Source organism: Giraffa tippelskirchi, chromosome 1 (genome assembly GCF_054371585.1).
Source record: "Giraffa tippelskirchi isolate mGirTip1 chromosome 1, T2T-mGirTip1v1.2.pri, whole genome shotgun sequence".
Taxonomy (NCBI): domain Eukaryota; kingdom Metazoa; phylum Chordata; class Mammalia; order Artiodactyla; family Giraffidae; genus Giraffa; species Giraffa tippelskirchi.
The window spans coordinates 146,499,956-146,521,093 of record NC_137275.1 but is presented as its reverse complement, the minus strand read 5'-3'; the positions used below and the strand labels follow the sequence as shown (position 1 = coordinate 146,521,093).

General features: G+C 42.0%; 1 protein-coding gene and 1 non-coding gene across 6 annotated transcripts in view; both read left to right on the top strand.

Moving 5' to 3' along the window:
* SH3GL2 (SH3 domain containing GRB2 like 2, endophilin A1) overlaps positions 1-21,138 on the top strand; it is a 392,098-nt gene that overhangs the window by 257,762 nt on the left and 113,198 nt on the right. For all 5 annotated transcript variants that reach the window (XR_014056489.1, XR_014056490.1, XM_081499191.1 and 2 more), the window contains exons 4-8: positions 11,102-11,245; positions 13,481-13,614; positions 15,453-15,611; positions 18,026-18,129; positions 20,150-20,280. Coding sequence is in view for 3 of the 5 variants with exons in the window: in XM_081499191.1 (XP_081355317.1) it covers positions 11,102-11,245; positions 13,481-13,614; positions 15,453-15,611; positions 18,026-18,129; positions 20,150-20,280 (672 nt within the window). In the remaining 2 variants the exon portion in view is untranslated. The remainder of the gene's footprint in view (positions 1-11,101; positions 11,246-13,480; positions 13,615-15,452; positions 15,612-18,025; positions 18,130-20,149; positions 20,281-21,138) is intronic.
* LOC145521670 (U6 spliceosomal RNA) lies at positions 8,878-8,984 on the top strand. Its single transcript, XR_014065576.1, has one exon. It is a non-coding gene; the product is annotated as a U6 spliceosomal RNA (small nuclear RNA).

Sequence of the window (21,138 nt, the reverse complement as noted above, 5' to 3'; positions counted from 1 at the left end):
CAGTTCAGTTGCTCAGTCATGTCTGACTCTTTGTGACCCCATGGACTGCAGCATGCCAGGCTTCCCTGTCCATCACCAACTCCCAGAGCCTACTCAAACTCATGTCCATCGCATCAGTGATGCCATCCAACCATCTCATCTTCTATCGTCCCCTTCTCCTCCCACCTTCAATCTTTCCCAGCATCAGGGTCTTTTCCAATGAGATGGTTCTTCACATCAGGTGGCCAAAGTATTGGAGCTTCAGCTTCAGCATCAGTTCTTCCAATGAATATTCAGGGCTGATTTCCTTTAGGATGGACTGGTTGGATCTCCTTGCAGTCCAAGGGACTCTCAAGAGTCTTCTCCAACACCACAGTTCAAAAGCATTAATTCTTTGGTGCTCAGCTTTCTTTATAGTCCAACTCTCACATCCATACATGACTACTGGAAAAACCATAGCTTTGACTAGGTGGGCCTTTGTTGGTGAAGTAATGTCTCTGCTTTTCAATATGCTGTCTAGGTTGGTCATAGCTTTTCTTCCAAAGAGGAAACATCTTTTAATTTCATGGCTGCAGTCACCATCTGCAGTGATTTTGGAGCCCAATTAGGAGACTATTAAAGGAGTAAGCACAGCATGCCAGGAGGACAGTGTCATGCATTTGCTTCAGTGATGGTCCTCTCAGCAGTTTAGAAAGCAGTTGGGGGTTATTTCTGGCTCCTCAAAGGAGTCTAAATTCTGTCTTTGCCTCATGGTAACATAGGAGAACTTGGGCAGATTTTCCTGTCTCCCTGAGTCTCTACATCCTCACCTTGTGGGTGCAGCCCAGTCCTCTCTCCACAATGGGAATGATGCAGTGAGACCCTCAGGCTGGTGATGCTTGTGAAGATTAAGTTTAAATTGTTCAGATAAAGCTCCTGGTTGATGGTGACTCTAATTAAAGCTACCTACCAAATATATTTGGTATTCTCACCTACCAAATATAAAGCTGGATGAAAAAGAAAACTTGTAGAATTTTGTTTAACCTTGATTTGGGGGGAATTTTCTTCCCCTTCTCTCTTTTATCTAATGGCCTAGCCTTCAAGATTTCAGGTGTTTCCTTCTTTATTATGACTGAATAATATTCCATGTTATGAATGTATGTATACATACCAGAAAAAATTGTATGATCTTACTTATATGTGACATCTAAAGAAACCAGACCCATAGAAACAGAGATCAGATTGTTGTCAGAGGTGGGGAATGGGGAAAAAGTGTTAGTCACTCAGTCGTGTCCGACTCTTTTGCAACCCCATGGACAGTAGCCTGCCAGGCTCCTCTATCCATGGGATTCTCTAGTCAAGAATACTGGAGTGGGTTGCTATTCCCTTCTCCAGGGGATCTTCCCAACCCAGGGATTTAACCTGGCCAAGGTACAAAATTTTGGTTCTAAGTAAGTTCTAAGGATGTAATGTATAGCTTGATAACCATAGTTAACAGTACCACATGATTTGAATTCTGTATTTCAATACCATATTGCTAAGAAAGTAGAGCCTCTTTGATGAAGGTGAAGGAGGAGAGTGAAAAAGTTGGCTTAAAGCTCAACGTTCAGAAAACTAAGATCATGGCATCTGGTCCCATCACTTCATGGGAAATAGATGGGGAAACAGTGGAAACAGTGTCAGACTTTACTTTTTTGGGCTCCAGAATCACTGCTGATGGTGACTGCGGCCATGAAATTAAAAGACGCTTACTCCTTGGAAGGAAGGTTATGGCCAACCTAGATAGCATGTTTAAAAGCAGAGACATTACTTTGCCAACAAAAGTCCGTCTAGTCAAGGCTATGGTTTTTCCAGTGGTCATGCATGGATGTGAGAGTTGGACGGTGAAGAAAGCTGAGCGCCGCAGAATTGATGCTTTTGAACTGTGGTGTTGGAGAAGACTCTTGAGAGTCCCTTGGACTGCAAGGAGATCCAATCAATCCATCCTAAAAGAGATCAATCCTGGGTGTTCATTGGAGGGTCTGATGTTGAAGCTGAAGCTCCAATACTTTGGCCACCTCATGCGAAGGGTTGACTCATTGGAAAAGACCCTGATGCTGGGTAGGATTGGGGGCGGGAGGAGAAGGGGACGACAGAGGATGAGATGGTTGGGTGGCATCACCGACTCGATGAACGTGGGTTTGGGTAGACTCCGGGAGTTGGTGATGGACAGGGAGGCCTGGCGTGCTGCAATTCATGGGGTCGCAGAGAGTCGGACACGACTGAGTGACTGAACTGAACTGAACTGAAACTGACTGAAGAAAGTAGAGTGTCCTTAAAGTTCTCGTAAGAAGAAAAAATTTGTAACTGTGTGAGGATACATATTCCTGTAGTGATCATTTCATGATTTATGCATATATCAAATCATTATATTGTATACCTTGAACCTATTCAGTGTTATAGGCCAATTATATCTCAGTAAAACTGGGAAAGAAAAAAGAAAAGATTCCAGGAATTTCAAATAATCTACCATCCTTTGGGCTTAAGACCCATGAGTTTAGTTGTATGTTTAGTCCAATCTTGTGGATATTCTGTTAGACTTTGTATTTGCCATAATTGAAACACCTCTATACATCCTCCCCCAAGTCTCCCCAAAATTGTGTCAAATTTTTATCATCCCCTAACCAGGTATTCAGTCTAGAGATTGGAATGCAGTGTATTCTCAAACTTGGTGTATGTTAGAATCACCTAAGGGATTTTAAAAACTATGGATGGTTAGACCAATTACTCAGACATCTGGGAGTAGGACACAGACATCAAGGTTTTTTTTTCCCCTGAGCTTTTTATTGATCTACAATATAAGAAAGTATAGTGCTCAGATCCTAAGTGTATGGCTCAGTGAATTATTGCAAACTGATACTGTCATGTAAAGGTACCTAGTCTAAGAAACTCCAAACTGCTGGCCTCCCAAGAGTGCCCGTCTAGACGCGAGCTGCCCTGACTTCTAATGCCATACAGTTCTTTCAGTTTTAGAGCGTTGCTTAAATGGAATCATGGAGCATGTACTCTGCAGATCTGGCTCCTTTGGCTCAACTTTATATTTGTCTTTGCTGTATATAGGTGTAGTTCTTTCATTCTCATAGCTGTTCCATTGTGAGAATAGAGCACAATTTATTTATCTGTTTTCTCACTGATACACATTTGGGTGTTCCTATTTTCTGGCCCATTTTTGTACATGTCCCTTATACACATTTCTGATAGATATATGCCTATAAATAGAATTGCCGGGGCATAGGGTGTCTTTTCAGCTTTTGCAGATAGATACTGCTAAGTTGTTTTCTTACTCCCACCAGCAAAACTTGAGAGTTCCAGTTGTTCTACATCCTCTGAACACTTGATATTTTTTTAGTTCTTCCTTTTTTTCTGCTTTAACCATTTCTGTGGGTATGTTTCAATGTGGTTTTATTTGCATTGCCAGAATAATGAAGTTATTATTATATTATATTAATATTATTACCCCTTTCAGATGCTTATTAGATATTTGAATATCTTTTTTTGTGAAATGTCTGTTCAAACTTCTTGCCCATTTAAAAACCTAGATTATCTTTTTCTTAATGATTTATAGGAGTTTTTTTCCTTTTAATGTTTTGGATACAGGTCCTATTTTGAATATGTGTATTGTGAGTATCTTAACTCACTTTTTTTGATTGCCTTTTAATTCTTTCTGGTGATTTCTTTTGAATAGAAGTACTCAATTTTAACATAGACCGATTTAGAAATACTTTTCTTTATGACAGAGTGTTTTTGAGCCCTGTTTTAAGACATCTTTGTGTTACTCTACACGTCAGGAATGTGTTTTCCTCTATCATTTTCTAAAGGTTACACTGTGTTGGTGTCCATAATTAGATCTGCAATACACTTAGAATTAATTTTACGTATAGTGTGAGGTGGAGTTGAGTCACGGTTTTTTCTTATGGAATCTAGTTGACCCAGTACCACCTTTGAAGGAATCAATAGTTTAAAAACCTCCTCAGGCAGTTCTAATGAGCAGCCATCCTTTGCCCTAACACCAGCCTAAATGCCGCTCTTCTTCCTCTTCACACTCAATCAGTCACCTGGTCCTGTTAGCGCTACCCACCACAGGGCTCTAAAGTTCATTTCTCTTCTCCCTTCTGTTTCCTAAGGACTCATCTGTTAAATTACAGTGTTCTCATGGGTCTCCCTGCTTCCAGTGGCTTCCCATTTGGGGAAGACCCCTTCCTACATCCCACTTTTCCTACAATGATGATGGGAATCTTTTCCCCAAAATCTAAATTTCATTTAAGTTGAATTAAAGCCCTTTTGAATGTCTAGATGTTAAATAACTCTCGGTCAGCAACCTTCGATAGGAGAATCTCAGCTCCTTAGCTTGCAACTCAGGGCCCTTTACTACCTGGTTCCTACTCACCTTGTTCTCTTTGACCTTGCACCTCAGCCACAGACACTTTGGAGTTTCCAGATGTGCCAAGTATTTCCATATGCCTTTGCTCACACTCTCCAGATGCCTAGAGCGTCTGTTCCCATTCCACTGCGTTTACAGCTCACTCCTCCAGAAACCCAGCTGGAGTGTCAGCTGTTTCCCAAGTCTTCCCAGCCTTAGTCTTCTAGCAGAGTTCATTGCTCTATTCTGTGGTGTGAATATGTTATAACTTGACTCACAGTGTGCCCTGAATCTGCCTCAGATCACAGTGAGCAGAGCGTGCACTCACTCTCCAACTAGACAATAAGCTCATGGAGGACAGAGACTGGACCTTATTTCTCTTAGAGTCTCTCTGTCATAGTCCTGTTCAGACAATAAATGTTTTGTTCATTTAATTAGTGAAAAAAATCTTTAGAAAGCTGATATTTAGGAAATACCTCTTCAATCAAGGCTTCCCTGATAGCTCAGTTGGTAAAGAATCTGCCTGCATTGCAGGAGACCCTGGTTTGATTCCTGGGTCGGGAAGATCCCCTGGAAAAGAGAAAGGCTACCCACTCCAGTATTCTGGCCTGGAGACTTCCATGGGGTCGCAAAGAGTCAGACACGACTGAGCGAGTTTCATTTTCACTTCACTCAGGGAGTACAAATTCATAATTTTTCTGTAATGGGGGGATACATAACTGTTTCCAGTTCCCCTATGTATTGATTTTTATTGCTCTTTTTTATCCCCTTAGGGCTTATAATTTAGCATAGGAGCCCTCTTTTGTTGGAAAAAATGAGAGCCTCTGTCTTGATTTCGGGAGATTGTGTGATCAGCTTCTTAACATTTTCCTATAAAGCAGCATTTCATGGTGTAGTTGAGAGATGACTTACTTCCTGAGACCCGGTTTTAATAATAAGAGGGAATAGGAAATGAGGTCCCACCCTTCTGCACTTGAAAGAATGGAGTCAGGAGACATGAAAAGACCTAGCAGCCTCAGAAATCTTAAAATCTGGTTGTATGTAAGGGATACATCAGCCAGATTGTCATAAGCATGACCTGCTCTCCCAAATCATCCTTTCACATCTGAGTTTCTGTGTAGTTAGATCTTATCAGTGCCTTTCACTCTGTTCAGAGCACAATAGGAGACTGTTGTGCTTTTGAACAGGGAAGTCTTTTCTAAGGATTAGAAAAAATGATGTATACAGAAAATGATATAAAAAGTCAGAATTTTTAAATAACGTCATTCAGCCCACAGTTAATAAGTAAGCACCTGCTATATGTTTGGCCCTATGCTAGAATTCAGTAAGATGTAGTTTCTCAGCTTGTAGCAGCAAACAGACATGCAGAAGAGAGAGAAATAAAGTATCATGTGAGCTATCAGTGTATGTACAGGGCATGGTGGAGATATGAAATGAGGGAAGGGTCACGTTTACTCGGAGGCAGTAGAGGTAAAGGGTAGTTGGGCAAGACTGTAGAAAAGGTGTGCTTGGTATTGTGTTGAGCAAATAGTGAGGAAAGGTCATTCCAAGAAGAGGGACAGTCCTAGCAACTTAAGAAAACTGCTGAAGTTTCCTGTGGCTGAAGGCTTTCTTGGAGAATTCTTCCATCTAAGAAGAATCACCTTATGTAGGGAACTTGGAAAAGTTTTAGTAATTATCCAACTGTCTCCTTTTTTTCACCTTTTCATCATTGAAGAACCTAAGACTCAGAGAAGCAAAGTAACTCACACAAAATCCCACAGGGAACTTACTGGTGTGTCTGATATTCATAAAAATAGGCAACATTTAGTGAATGTTTATCATGTACCAACACTGTGAAATACATTATATCATCTAATCCTTACATCATCCTAACCCAATAAGAGGGAAGTACTGTTTTACCGATGAGGAAACTGAGGCCCAAATCATCCAGCAAGAATATAGCCAGGATTTGGACTCAGACAATCTGACTCCAAAGTCTATGTCTTAATCCCACCTTGTTAAACTGGCTGTCCTTTCTGGTGTTCTTCCCACTATTAGCAGCTAACTCCCACCTACAGTTGTTTTCTTTTATGTCTGTCCTGAAAACAGAGTTGCAGAATTGAAATATTTATGGTCATTTTTATTGACTTATTTTCAGGGCTGTATCAAGGACAGATCATAAATTTTTGTTAGTTTAGATATTAGAACATCAGCCACTGCATTGGTCAGAGTTCAGTAAAGGAAGCAAAGCCATAGTAGATACTATGGGCTAAGAGATTTATTAAAGGAACTAGAGCTTATATAGTTGTAGAAAGCGCTGGGTAAGTAAAAGGTCAAAAAAGTGGGGTTAAGGATCAGAGAAAGTTCACCGACCAGCCCTGACCCAGGTAAACAAACTTCTGGGGATCTGGAGGGTGGGCAGGCCCAGCTCTGGAAGCAGCACTGCAAAGGGCCGCTGGCATGGAAGGAAGGCTGTGGAAGCTGCTTGGCTCTTTAAGGCCACCCCCTCTGTGAGTTTGCAGCACAGTCTTGTGGTGGGCCTGGGGGCACTCTTGGTCACCAGAATCAACATTCGAGAAGAAGAGCTAGGCACAGAGCATGACCTCAAGGACACACTGGAAGCTGGGTTCATCCTAGGCTCGAGTGTATGGCTGCTGCTTCACTTTTGCCTCCCAGATCTTGTACAGCCTCATGCTGGAGCAGCTCCAGCTTGGAAACATGCAGGGAAGGGGCTCTAGGAAGTATAGTTTCCCCTACAACCAGGTTGGTGGTGGGACACTCCACACACACACACACACACACACCTAGAAAGAGAACATGGAAGATAGAAAGGGGTGCCTTTGCCTGTCTCCAGTGCCTATGGTGTGTGTGTGTGTGTGTGTGTGTGTGTGTGTGTGTGTACGTGTACTAGTTACTCTTTTGGCTGTTTATCACTGAATCCTGATAACTGCTTTCAGAAAGAATTGATGTTCAGGGATACATATCTAGCAAGATTTGAAGCCTGGATTTTTTCCTTTGTTTGAATGAGCCAAAACTAATGTGTATTTTAATGTACTATGCTACTTTTCATGAAAGACAAGATCTAATGGTTTGTTTTTCTGTTCATTTGAATTAATAAATGAATTTTTTTAAATTTAGATTTAGCAGAAGTTCTGGGTTTTCCACATTCCAGTTAGTTACCATGCTAGTTACTTAGGAAAGACCGAACAGTGACTCACAGGGACACCACTTTTAGGTCAGAGGAGAATAAGTCCATCTGGCAGCGTGACGAGAGCTTCTGTTTTACTCTCAGCAGAGCTTTGACTTCCCTTCGGCTGTGCCCAGAATTAAAAATTGCGTCAAGGGATGCTGCAGATGATGCTTTAGAGTCAGGAGCTGATTTAATCGAGCTTTGGCTGCCCCTGTTTCTCTTCCTGAAAAGATAATCTGGATTTTTGAGGACAAAAAAGAAACTGCCCTACCCACCCCCTTTCTTAGCAGAAGGCAAAGCAATGGAAGCCCTGTAGGGGATGCATCAGCCTTTTCTGATCACCCTGATGTCACTTCCTGCTGTTTCAGTTTACCCTATGCCTTTCCTTCCAGAAATCACCTACATGTGGACTCACTGAGACCTTGCCTCTGATGGTTTTTTTCTTGATGGCATTTCACCTGTTAATCCTCATGAACTTCTCTCTTCCTAGCCAATTCTCTTTGCACCACTGAATATAGTTTTCAGTAGAACTTTTTAGTGGAAAGACTCATGAGGTTAGAGCAGTGCCCTGAGTATGAAGATACTGTGACTATTGTTTATCCAGTTCCACGACTAAATTAGGTCTCCTGCTGGAAAAGGAAGTGGGAAATATGTTAAATAGTTCTTCATAATGGAAGTAATATATGCTCATATTATTAAAATATAAAACAGTTTTTTAAAGCTTTTAAAAATAATTTTATTTAGTTCTTTTTGGCTATGCTGGGTCTTCATTTCTGTGCACAGGCTTTCTCTATTTGTGGTGAGCAGCATCTGCTTATGAAAACCACTGCCATGATCATCTATGAATTTCCAAGATAGTCTGTTTATGCATTTATTCTTTCCTTCAGCAGTCAGGGTTACACATCTACTGCGTGTACAGCTTTATGCTAATCCTGTCTAGGAGATATGCAGAGCAACATACCAGTATCCTGCTCTCATGGGCCAGGGGAGAAGTTGCTATTAGGAAGCTGTTTCTGCAATAAACTTAGTGGGGGCAACTTGAACTAGAATAGTGAAGGTGGGAGAGTAAAGATGGGGACCTAGTTACAGAGATGGTAACGATTTGAAAGAAAAACTAAAGGTATGGCAAACATAAAGATAATATGAAGAAAAGGAGTTAGGTCCCTCTAGAAAACAAGAGAAAGGTGCCTAGGAGCGCATCCAACTTGGTGATGCTGTCTAGACTGAGATTATAGGAATTCTAGTGTCTTCAATTTGTAATTTCCAGGCTTCCTCCCTGTTTCTTAAAGTACTGCTTTTAAAAATCATTTAAAAACACTTATGTTAACACTTGAAAATGGTTAATTTAGTGCTCACTTTGGTAGCATATGTACTAAAATTGGAACAACACAGAAAAGATTAGCATGGCCCCTATGCAAGGATGACACACAAATTTGTGAAGCCAAAAAAAAAAAAAGAGATCTGATGATGTTTTTCAAGAACACAGAAGCTTACTAATCCAACAGTGTTAAAAATACTTAATAGTTGTGAATAAATTTAAAAGTCCATTTCTCCAAATATATGAATCACTAGGTAAATATTTTAATTTGAAGAAATAGATAAACTAATAGAACATGGTTTCCTTCTCCCTTCGCATGAAAATGTAGAACATATTTAAGATGTTCTTAAGTACTTAGAGGAAGAATAAGTTCTTCACAATTGAACAACATTCAAAATGATGAATCTGGAAATCAGCCACAGTATATTTAACTATTACTTCAGGTAATTACTTACCAGAAGACAGCTCTCAGCAGAACCAAGATATAAGCACAAATCAGTAACCAGCTTTCCTAAAAGGAATAAATCTTTAGAGTGTAAAATGGTCAAAACAGGATTTGAAAGGATTAACCACCATGTGTGGTTTCATTACTCTGCTTGATCTTCATTTATCTTCCTTCCTTCTATTCATTTGCTCCCTCTTACTGTCTAACGCCTGCTTAGTTCAGTTTTATTTGTGCCGCTATTATTCCTTCTCTGAATAACCTGATAACCTGATAACCTTGTGTGTAGTGCATTTATCATATTTGTTGCCACTGTTACCTATCTGATGCCTCACTATACTATGAGTACATTGGCAGGGACTCTGTCTTTCCTGGATTTCAAATATGGCTTATTGTAGAAAAATCTTTGAAAACAAACTCTAATGATATTTCCCCCCCCCCAAATGTGTCTTCATATGACATTTTCAATTTTTAAAACTATGTGTGATACACTTTTCTCTGAGGAGTAAAGAAAATGTGAATTTTATATTCTTATATTTTTCCAGGTACCACCAGGCTTTGCATATTGCTATTAGCAGGACTAACTGCTAATCATTATGTGTCTCAAAGTTTAAAGATGCTTCTCTCCCAAAACCTTCTTTGCAGGGCCCACCCATACAAACTAAGGTGTTGCTCTATTTTTGTGACTTGTTATAATCTCCCTGCATGACACTTACTATATACGCTTCACTCTAATTGCTTTTAATATAGATACTACCTTGTAAGCTTTGTTAAGGTAGAGACCATAGGTGTCTTGTTTATTATAATATCCCTGGGACAGGCTCAGAAGGGGATCCTCTCATAATAATTCTCCTTGTCTCCAGATTCAACCTTTGAAGCCCAAAGTTTAAATAAAACCCTATTTGAACCTAATGTTCAAGATGAAATGTTAGCCACTAAATACTGGAAGTGTTTGCATTACCTGGGATTCTGTTAGGGGTTGCCATGCAGACGGAATCCTACATTAATATACAGTCCCAACTCTGATAATGAACCCGAGAAACCATAGCATCAAGTAAATCATTGGGTCTAACAGTGTCCTAATAAAGCTGTTTCTTCCATGAAAACTGGATTTGCCTTCTAGGCATCTTCTCCTATAAAAATAAAAACAAAAAAGAAATTGAAATGCTGTCTTTGTGGCATAAAACTCATTTTCTGAAGCAGTTATGTTCAAGTGAAGTAATTAAGTATTTTTAATGAACATAATATTTCTGTTCTTCATGAGTCTGTTTACTGTCAGAATCTTAGTTAAGAAGTAATTTTGCAAATAGTTCTATTTTATACATGGTCTAAGTGAAACATGGCAGAAGGCCCACATTGCAAGAATGAACAATGAATTTCCTACTTCAGTCCATAGGCTCCTAGAATTGAAATATAAAAGTAGAATCCTAGAACTTAGAGGTCACATAATCTCATGGTTTTTAAGTGCTTTCCCAGGTCCATGGAAGAACTGCATGGCCGCAGCAGGGAGGAGAGGACATGGGAAGATGGGCAGGAGGACACACAGATGGGACCTTCGCCTGGAGAGCTTTGCCTTTCCTGTTAAGTTCCTCACGAGATTCTGAAAGAAAGGGAGAGTTTAGTGATGAAAAGGGCATGCTTGTGTTTTATCTGTGGACCAACCTGCACATATTATAGATGAAGACATTGGGGAAGGTACAATTTTCAGTAGCTGAACTGGTTTAGAGTCTGCTCAAGGCCTGATTCTCTACCCAGCCGTTTTTCCTAGATCACACTGCCTACTTGGAAAGTCTCTTATTTCTTTGCCTGCAGCTTCCAGAGCCAAACTCAGCATGATCAACACCATGTCAAAAATCCGCGGCCAGGAGAAAGGGCCGGGTTACCCCCAGGCAGAGGCACTGCTGGCAGAGGCCATGCTCAAGTTTGGAAGAGAGCTTGGAGATGACTGCAACTTTGGTAACGTGTGCTTCCTCACATTTTCAGTTTTCATTTGTCCTGGGGATCTTAGTGCCACTGAAAAAAATCCTGCAGGAAATAATTAAGACCATTTTATATTTTGATTCTAGGTTTTGGGTCTTGTACACATGGGCCCCATATTTGTTTTCAGAGTTGCTTTGTCATTTTTAGTGTCATTTGTCTTAGAAATTTTATTCACTTTTTTCCTTCCTCATGAGATCCCATCATTACCATAGCTGGTAGACACAGCCAGATGCCTGGATATTTACCACTGTGCGTGTCTGGCGGTGACTGAGTGTTGGGGCAGAGGGAACTGTCACACTCAGCGTGGGTCAACACCCCACTCCACAAGCTTTTTCTTAGCTTCTGCTCATCTATATAGGGTACCTAATGTGACATACCTGGTGAATTCCTTTACCTCGCTCTCCTTGGACCCTCAGCTGTCACACTAACCACCTTCTGTTTTCACTCCTTCATAATGTGAGGTCACAGCAAATGACTGTCCTTCCTGACTGAGCCCTGCTCTTCCTTCCAAGTTTTTGCTGAATACATTGACCTTAAACAGATCTCCTCTAGGGGAGAGCGAGTACATGGGACTTCCCTGGCCGCCCAGTGGTTAAGAATCAGTGCTTCCACTGCAGGGGTTGTGGGTTTGATCCCTGATCACGGAACTGAGATCCCACACTCCACGCAGTGTGGCCAAAAATAAATAAATAGATAAAAATAAAGAAGGCGCTAGTGGTAAAGAACCCACCTGCCAATGCAGGAGATGTAAGAGACATGGGTTTGATTGCTGGGTCGGAAAGATCCCCTGAGGAGGGCATGGCAACCCACTCCAGTATTCTTGTCAGGAGAACCCCATGGATGTAGGAGCCTGGCAGGCTACAGTCCACGGGGTCACAAAGAGTTGCACACAACTGAAGTGACTTAGCATGCACACACACAAGTACTTATGGAGGGCTTCCCAGGTGATGCTAGTGGTAAAGAACCCACCTGCCAATGCAGGAGACATAAGACATGAGCTCGGTCCCTGGGTCAGGATGATCCCCTGGAGGAGGGCATGGCAACCGACTCTGGTATTCTTGCCTGGAAATGCCATGGACAGAGGAGTCTGGTAGGCTGCAGTCCATAGGGTCACAAAGAGTCGGACACGACTGAAGTGACTTAGCACATATGCACAAGTACTTACAAAGGAGGGTTCAGTTCAGTCATTCAGTCATGTCCGACTCTTTGTGACCCCATGAACCACAGCACGCCTGGCCTCCCTGTCCATCACCAACTGCCGGAGTCTACCCAAACCCATGTCCATTGAGTCAGTGATTCCATCCAGCCATCTCATCCTCTGTTGTCCCCTTCTCCTCCTGCCCTCAATCTTTCCCAGCATCAGGGTCTTTTCCAATGAGTCAGCTCTTTGCATCAGGTGGCCAAAGTATTGGAGTTTCAGCTTCAACATCAGTCCTTCCAATGAACACCCAGGACTGATCACCTTTAGGATGGACTGGTTGGATCTCTTTGCAGTCCAAGGGACTTTCAAGAGTCTTCTCCAACACCACAGTTCAAAAGCATCAATTCTTTGGCACTCAGCTTTCTTTATAGTCCAACTCTCACATCCATACATGACTACTGGAAAAACCATAGCCTTGACGAGACGGACCTTTGTTGGCAAAATAATGTCTCTGTTTTTTAATATGCTATCTAGGTTGGTCATAACTTTCCTTCCAAGGAGTAAGCGTCTTTTAATTTCATTGCTGCAGTCACCATCTTCAGTGATTTTGGAGCCCCAAAAATAAAGTCAGCCACTGTTTCCACTGTTTCCCCATCTATTTGCCATGAAGTGATAGGACCAGATGCCATGATCTTAGTTTTCTGAATGTTGAGCTTTAGGCCAACTTTTCCACTCTCCTCTTTCACTTTCATCACGAGGCTCCTCCAAAGGAGCGTAGGGAGCTTCCAATTCCTTTTCAAAGGAAAAGCAAAATTTTATGTTCTCTGTAGTAAGGGATGCCAGCCCCCAACCCCAGGGATATAGAGTTTGTTGTACTCAGTGAACTTTCATGAACTATCTCAGATGGAAAATACACTGATCTCCAGAGGGCATTATATACTGTCTCTTGTCTTGGTTGTCTTCAGAAGACAGGCAGCTGTTCCTGGGTTTGGTCTGTGATGGGCCCTGTTATTGCAAGTGCATTTCATCTTTGTTCTTTAATGTTCAAGGGCTTCCTTATTACCTTGCAGGCCCAGCGCTTGGTGAGGTGGGGGAGGCCATGAGGGAACTCTCAGAGGTAAAGGACTCCTTGGACATGGAAGTGAAGCAGAACTTCATTGACCCCCTTCAGAATCTTCATGACAAAGATCTGAGGGAAATTCAGGTACCTGCTACTAGTTATTTGGGAACTGGATGTTGGAATTGTACAGATGCAGGTCCCCTTTTCCTTTAGGAAACATTTTTAAAAACTTAACCATGCATGTTATCAACACTGAGCATGTGAACTGCAAAAAATCCAGCATGAAAAATCAAGATAAATGATAAATGTAGTGCTTTTTGCCCCACTATTATGACTGTGCTACTTACAAGTATTACATTTAATTTCTCCATGTTCAGTTTTCAAGTTTTTCAAGCATTTTTCTCCAGAAGGATATTCTTTCCCTGATTATACAATTTTATTAATTATTCTATGTTTTCTGGGATGATTTCACCCTCTAAAAGACCAGCTGTACCAGTTGTTAGCTTGTATACATAGTTCTTCTTTTACTCCATAAACTTGTGTTTTCATAATGGTTGTTAGACTTGAGGGAGAATACCCAACTATCCTTTCTAAAACATGAAGAAGAGTTTAGTTTTTCCAAAGAAATAATGTTCAACTGGCTTTAACCTCTAACTAGGTGTGTAACGTTTGCTCATTCATTCTTTCAACAGATATCTGTTTAACTTGTCTGAAATTTGATTTTCAGATAAATGAAGTCTCTGCACTCTCTAGCTTAAATCTTCAACCCTGCCACGCTGTTGCTAGATGGCAGACTCACTGCAAACCTAACGTCTCTCTGATTCCAGTGCTCTGTCTTGTAGCTTACTGCAGGTTCAGACATTTTAAAAGGATATTCCTTCCAAAGGAACAAGCACTTAGTTTGGATCAGGGCATGGGCTGGAGGCAGTGTGTGGTGGCAGGACGGTCAAGGATATTCTTCCTTCCTCCTTCTCATTTCTTCCCCACTCCCAACTTCATTTTCATTTCCTTCCCTCTCACTCCCTGAACACCCAGGGTCAAGAGAAATCTAGCACATTTTTTCCCACCTATTAGTAGTGGGACACTGCAGCTCATAGGAAAAAAATACTTTGTGGCTTTGTGAAGCTACTTTCCTAATTGGTTACTGGAGGTGTTGGGGCAAGGCTGGGCAGTCCCACACCTGGAATGTGTGCATCAGGGGTGATGCAAAGAGGAATTGCCGTGCAGTGTTGGGGGTTAGATCCTGATGAAGGTCCCTTTCAAGTTAGGTCTTAAGACTCAGTGTCATCATCTATCAGATGGGAGACTTAAATTAATCCATGATTCCCCTAAAGCTGCATCAGTCTGCTAGGGTAAGTGCTGAGACCGAATTGCCTAGGCCCCAGCCCTGGATATTCTAATTCAGGTGATCAAGTATCTGTAGTTTTAGTAAGCATCTTAAGGTGATTCTAATAGACTGGATTACCTCAAAAATAAATCCCTTCCAGCACTAATGTTCTATGATGTGAAAAAGAAGAATACTTTTCTTTCTCACTTCATTTCAAGGAAACCATTTTTCCTCTGCCTTCCCACGAGATACCATTTCCTTGAAGATGGAGACTTGTGAGCCCCGTATGTCTGTGCTTTCTAAATGTGTAGGATGTGTACACACCTTCCTAGCTTCCACCCCTAGTCACAGGGTGGAGAGGCATATATTCCACCTTAGCTTTGACCCAGCAGGGGCAGACAATAAAGGGCATCAGTATTTTCCACAATTTCTTTCTTGCTACTAATTATTTTTAAAGGTGTTTCCCAAACATAAATGTCTTAACCTTTAGAAGCATTTGCCCCCATTGATGTTTCTTTATTTCTCTGGTGACGTGATGTTTTATAACTTAGCCTGTCTTGTTTTGGAAGCAAATAGGCATGGTGGGGAAATGAGCTGTAAATAGTCCTTTTCTACAGGTCCCTTCAAAGCACATTTCTGGCCTTGATTTTTTCAGCATCATCTAAAGAAGATGGAGGGTCGGCGCCTGGACTTTGATTACAAGAAGAAACGACAAGGCAAGATTCCTGATGAAGAGCTACGTCAAGCTCTGGAGAAATTTGATGAGTCTAAGGAAATTGCTGAGTCAAGCATGTTCAATCTCTTAGAGATGGATGTGAGTGACTCTCCTGTGGTTTTTAATTTAACTTCACCTTTGAGGAACAGGATTAATGTGTTAAAGGGTTATATAATTTAAAATGTGAATGACTGATAGTACTATGTGGTGAAAGCTTCAGTAGATGGTTATTTTAAAAAAATAATTTAAAATTATAAAGTAGACTGAGAAATTGTAAAACTGTTTCTATATTCCTGTAGTTTGCTGTTAGCTTCCCAGATGGTACTAGTGATAAAGAATCTACCTGCCAGTGCAGGAGACACAGGACTCGGGTTCAATCCCTGGGTCAGGAAGAGACCCTGCAGTAGGATACGGCAACACATCCCAGTATTCTTGCATAGAAAAATTCTATGGACAGAGTAGCTGGCAGTCTCCAGTCCATGGGGTAGCAAAGAGTCAGATACAAATGAGCACACACACACACACACACACACAGATGGCAGCACAACAAAAAGTTTGATGTAACTAGATTTTTGTCTGCTAATAATCTTAAACTCTTATAAATAGTAGGGAGATAAAGAATGTTTCTGATGACCTGGGCTTCCCTGGTGGCTCAGATGGTAAATAATCTGCCTACAGTGCTGGAGACCTGGGGTCAATCCCTGGGTTGGGAAGATCCCCTGGAGAAAGGAATGGCTACCCACTCTAGTATTCTTGCCTGGAGAATTCCATGACAGAGGAGTCTGGCAGGCTACAGTCTATGGCATCACAAAGAGTCAGACACAACTGAGTGACTTTCACTTTCTGATGACCTATATAAGCCCAATAGTTTAAGCAAATACTCTGTTGAAATGTGAAATGTAAGGCAAATTGACTTCAGATTAAATAAGAAAATCAGTCAGTGTAGTCAGTAAGTATGCATCCAATATACGTTCAGTTCAGTTCAGTCACTCAGTCATGTCCAACTCTTTGCGACCCCATGGACCACAGCATTACCAGGCTTCCCCATCCATCACCATCTCCTGGAGCTTGCTCAAACTCATGTCCATCAAGTCAGTGATGCCATCCAACCATCTCATCCTCTGTCATCCCCTTCCCCTTCTGCCTTCAGTCTTTCTCAGCATCAGTGTCTTATTCCATTGAGTCAGTTCTTCACATCAGGTGGCCAAAGTATTGGAGCTTCAGCTTCAGCATCAGCCCTCCCAATGAATATTCAGGATTGATTTCCTTTAGGATTGACTGGTTGGATCTCCTTGCAGTCCAAGAGATTCTCAAGAGTCTTCTCCAACTCTACAGTTCAAAAGCATCGATTCTTCGGTGCTCACCTTTCTGTATGGTTAAGATGGTCTATGTTTTGAGGTAAAGTTAACCTTTTCTTTCCAAAGGTAATTTCAAATAAGGTTGAAGATTGTCACACAGATACTACATTTGGGACATAGGTGAGATAGTTTAAAAGTTGCCTTCACATTTTCGGAGTGCTGAATTATTTTTCATGGCTTTAAATTTGCTTTCTAACCACTCATGTCATAAGACCTGTTAACCAGCTTTCCTGTCCTTGCTCATCTTCACCTCTAGCCCCATCAGTTGCTCACCAGCTTCTGCCAAGATGTTTACGGAGCCTTTATGTACTTACCACCTTCCTTGACTGGTGACAGAGGAGGCATATTGAACATATCCAGACTTCCAAACTCTCCAGAAACATTGCTAGTTTGTGATTATGTAAAACAATGTGTCCATCTACCTACCGAGGAGGAACACCATGAGGAAGAGGGTGACCTGAGTCACAGCGTTCCTTCTCTTCACCAAGGACCCAGCCCCACTCCAAAACTCATGGGGTAGCATTGCCTCTATTCACTCAGAGGCCACTATTCAACTGGATCACAGCACAAGACCCAACATGAAGGGTAACCAAGGATGCTCAGGATATTAGAGGTGGAGTGAGCCCAAGGTGTCACTTAACCCAACCCTTTTGCATTGCAGATGAGGGTCAGAGAGAACAAAACATTTTCGGTCAAACCACACTACCTCCCATAGTGCCCCATATGAGAAATCAATATTTACATTTTTATTAACAGCACTGATATTGATTTAGCATGAGAAGTATAGAAAGCAAAGAATGTTCTTGTCAATGCATCTTTTGTCTTACAGAAAATCAATCAAAGAAGCCAAATCCTAATCAGAAGGTTGTGGCTAAGCATGAGACTGTTTGATGAGAGCTTTGTGATCTCTGGGAGGATTCTGACTAATGTTTCTTCTCCTAGAACTAGAGTTTCCAAACACAGGGATGCTTTTTTATCTTTAATCAATTTGTTACCTGCTAAACTATTAGTTAGCCTGGCTCACTGCACAGTCATGGGCACCGCCGAGCACTGGGCTATGTGTCAGGGGTAGTTACGTCATTTGGATTGAGCAGTAGCAGATGATTAAGGACTGTAACCTGATAACTAAGACGTGATTCCCCTGTTGATCTGCAGATCGAGCAGGTGAGCCAGCTGTCTGCGCTCGTCCAAGCCCAGCTGGAGTACCATAAGCAGGCCGTCCAGATCCTGCAGCAGGTCACTGTCAGACTGGAGGAAAGGTATTTTACAGTTCCCTGTATTTTTTCATTTCCATTTTCTTGCTACAAAATGGTGTATAAAGAAGTGGAAATATTAGAATACATTAGAAGAAAAACTTTCTTCAGAATTCCTACTGATCCTACATAAGCAACTTGTGAATCATTTGTTTTGATTTTATATTGTCTTGGGCTCCATTTTCCTTCATTTCCTTCACTTTCCTTCATTCCTTCCTAATGTTGTGTTTGGGCTTCCCTGGTGGCTCAGTGGTGAAGAATCTATCTGCCAATGTAGGAGACATAGGTTTGATCTCTGGATCGGGAAGATCCCCTGGGAAAGGAAATGGCAACCCACTCAAGCATTCTTGCCTGGGAAATCCTATGGATAGAGGAGTCTGGTGAGCTACAGTCCATGGGGTCACAAAAGAGTTGAACACAACTGAGTGACTAAACAACAATCATCATGTGTTTTATGAGCAATCAATATGTAGGTAATACTTTGTCTGCCACGGATGGGACCCCCAGGAGGCGATTAATGATAATGGATGTGATTTGCCGGCCAGCTATGCTATGGGTACTGAAGGCATATCATCATCAATCATGTAACAGCCCTGTAAACCGAGTATTGTTAACCTCACCTAACAGGCCAGCAAACCTGGGCTCAGGGTCATGCAGCGGTGCCGCAGGGGCTCCCGTGTAAGCATAACCTATTGGAAAGCCTGTGTCGTTTCACACTTTGTATTTCCCTAAGTGGTGATGAGGTCCATCAGAGGGAGCTGATTACTTATGCCTCTTCTGCCTCCTCAGGTGGGTCCTGTAGCCTGGCTGGGGTGGTTTAATTATGAGAGCTCTGGGGCACAGCCTGCACAGCGGTGTGTGGTGGCCCTGTGCTGTGTAATACGTGTTATTTTATTTGAGCTGAAAGTGTGCACATCAAAGGATTGCCTCAAGAGATTTTATTCTTAGCTTATGGCCAGATTAGGCTCTCAGAGCTGATGATATGGCTATATATGCACAAGGCCTCCTGCAGGTATAGGGCTGTGTTATGAGAAACTTCCTCAACCTGTTGCCATGTGGCCAGCCTCTTCCTCTCCTCAGTGTCTTCCTTGACTAGTGTTTGGACAGTGAACCCTTGTGGAGACATGGGTAATGCTCTGAAGCCTCTAGGAGGGTTGAAAACCATGCATTTCATCGTACTAACACGATATATCTTTGTGACATCTGCTGAGCATGAAGGCCACTTTTCTTTTTTCCCTCTGAACTATGTTCAGAGCCACTGTCATTCTACAGTTGCCATGCCCTAAACTCCCCCCACACTTGCAGATTGGCCGTGCACTTTGCTTGGTGAACGCCTGGCGCTGTGGAAAACACTTCGGGGTGTGCAGAATACGTTTGCTGCCTGTGCCTTTCCTACTTCCTCCTGTCTCTCTTGGATTCTTTCTCCTTCCTCTGTGCCGTAGCCAGAGTATACCATATTTCCTCCTCTCCTCCCTCCACACATTCTCAAGCTCAGTAGGGAAGAACTGTCTTCTGGGAACAGCTATTCATCTAGAAATGACTGCTAACCATCTTTTACTTTTCTCCTCAACCCCTCTCTGACTTCTCCATAGACAGGTAGACTTCTCACCCCCAGCTCCACCTCTGTGGTCCTATAACATTTTATGCAGATCTCCATAATAGCGCTTACTACAGTTTACAGTAATCAGTAGTTTATGTTCTGTCTTCCCACCAGACCATAAGCTTAAGGGTAAGACCTGTGACTTACTGGTTTTTGTGTTCCTGGCACCTAACACAGTGCATCCTTGCAAAGTGAGCTCTGAGTAAATGAGGGAGAAAGTGAGAGGAAGAATGAAGACAGTGAGGGTATAACCATAGAGGGTGTGACTATGGCATAAAACATGGAGAAAGACACAGAAAAGAAAACTAAGGATCCTTTCTCATATTCCACAGTGGTAGATTGGTGGGTAACCTAAGTATTTTCGGATTTTGTGGCTTTTCTTTTTGCGTCTTAATTGCCTGCATCCCCTTTTTCTTTTTAATGCAGAATAAGACAAGCTTCATCCCAGCCAAGAAGGGAGTATCAGCCTAAACCTCGAATGAGCCTGGAGTTTTCAACTGGGGACAGCACTCAGCCCAATGGGGGCCTCTCCCACACAGGCACCCCCAAACCTGCAGGTAAGGAGCAGATAGCTGCAGGACCCATTCCACAGGCCTTGGGAACCCCGAGTTGACATGCTTCCAGAAATTCTAGGAGTGGTCCAGTCTGGCTACATGAGGAATACACGGTAATATATTTCTTACAGAATGGTGTTGTCAGATAGAAACTTAACGGAGTTCCTTCTTGTCTCATTGACTCTCCCTTCCTCTGCTTTACTCTCTCTCTATTAAACTTTCTTTGTAAGTCCCTTTTTCTCTCACTGTCCACCATTAGCCCACACTTACCTGCTACAGCAAACACATTTGATTTTGACCTGACTTTGTTGTCTTAAAGTCACCTTAATATGTCAGTTTCATTGTAGGGATATCATGGGTTTTTTTCCGCCTGTGTTTCTGCTTCTATGAATCTTGCCTGCATAAAGGTGAATGCCCCTGGACAGTGTGTGCCCACATACACTCACTTATAACCCACAGACAGCAGCTCCAGGAAACTGTTGGATTTCTGGAGTCAAAGAAACACATGGGTGAATATATTTGTAGATGAATATATTCTGAGTCTCAATAGCTGCTCGACTTTCCTCCTCTCCCTACCCTCCATCCAGTTCACTGTGCTGTGGTAACAGGTTGGTACAATAAAAGTGAAAACTTATTTTCTATCAAGGATATTGGTGTATACCCAGTAATGTATCCCTTTAGCTGACACCGCTGCTGTCTACTCGCTACACGCAGATGGGATAAAAGCCTGTGCTTGCAATATATTCAGCCTTAGTAATCTGCTTGGTTGAAGAAGAGGAACTATCTGATACTAGATGTGGACTGTAAGGATATGAAGCCTTCTTCTATGTTTCCTGCATCCCCAGTACTCAGTGTTCGATG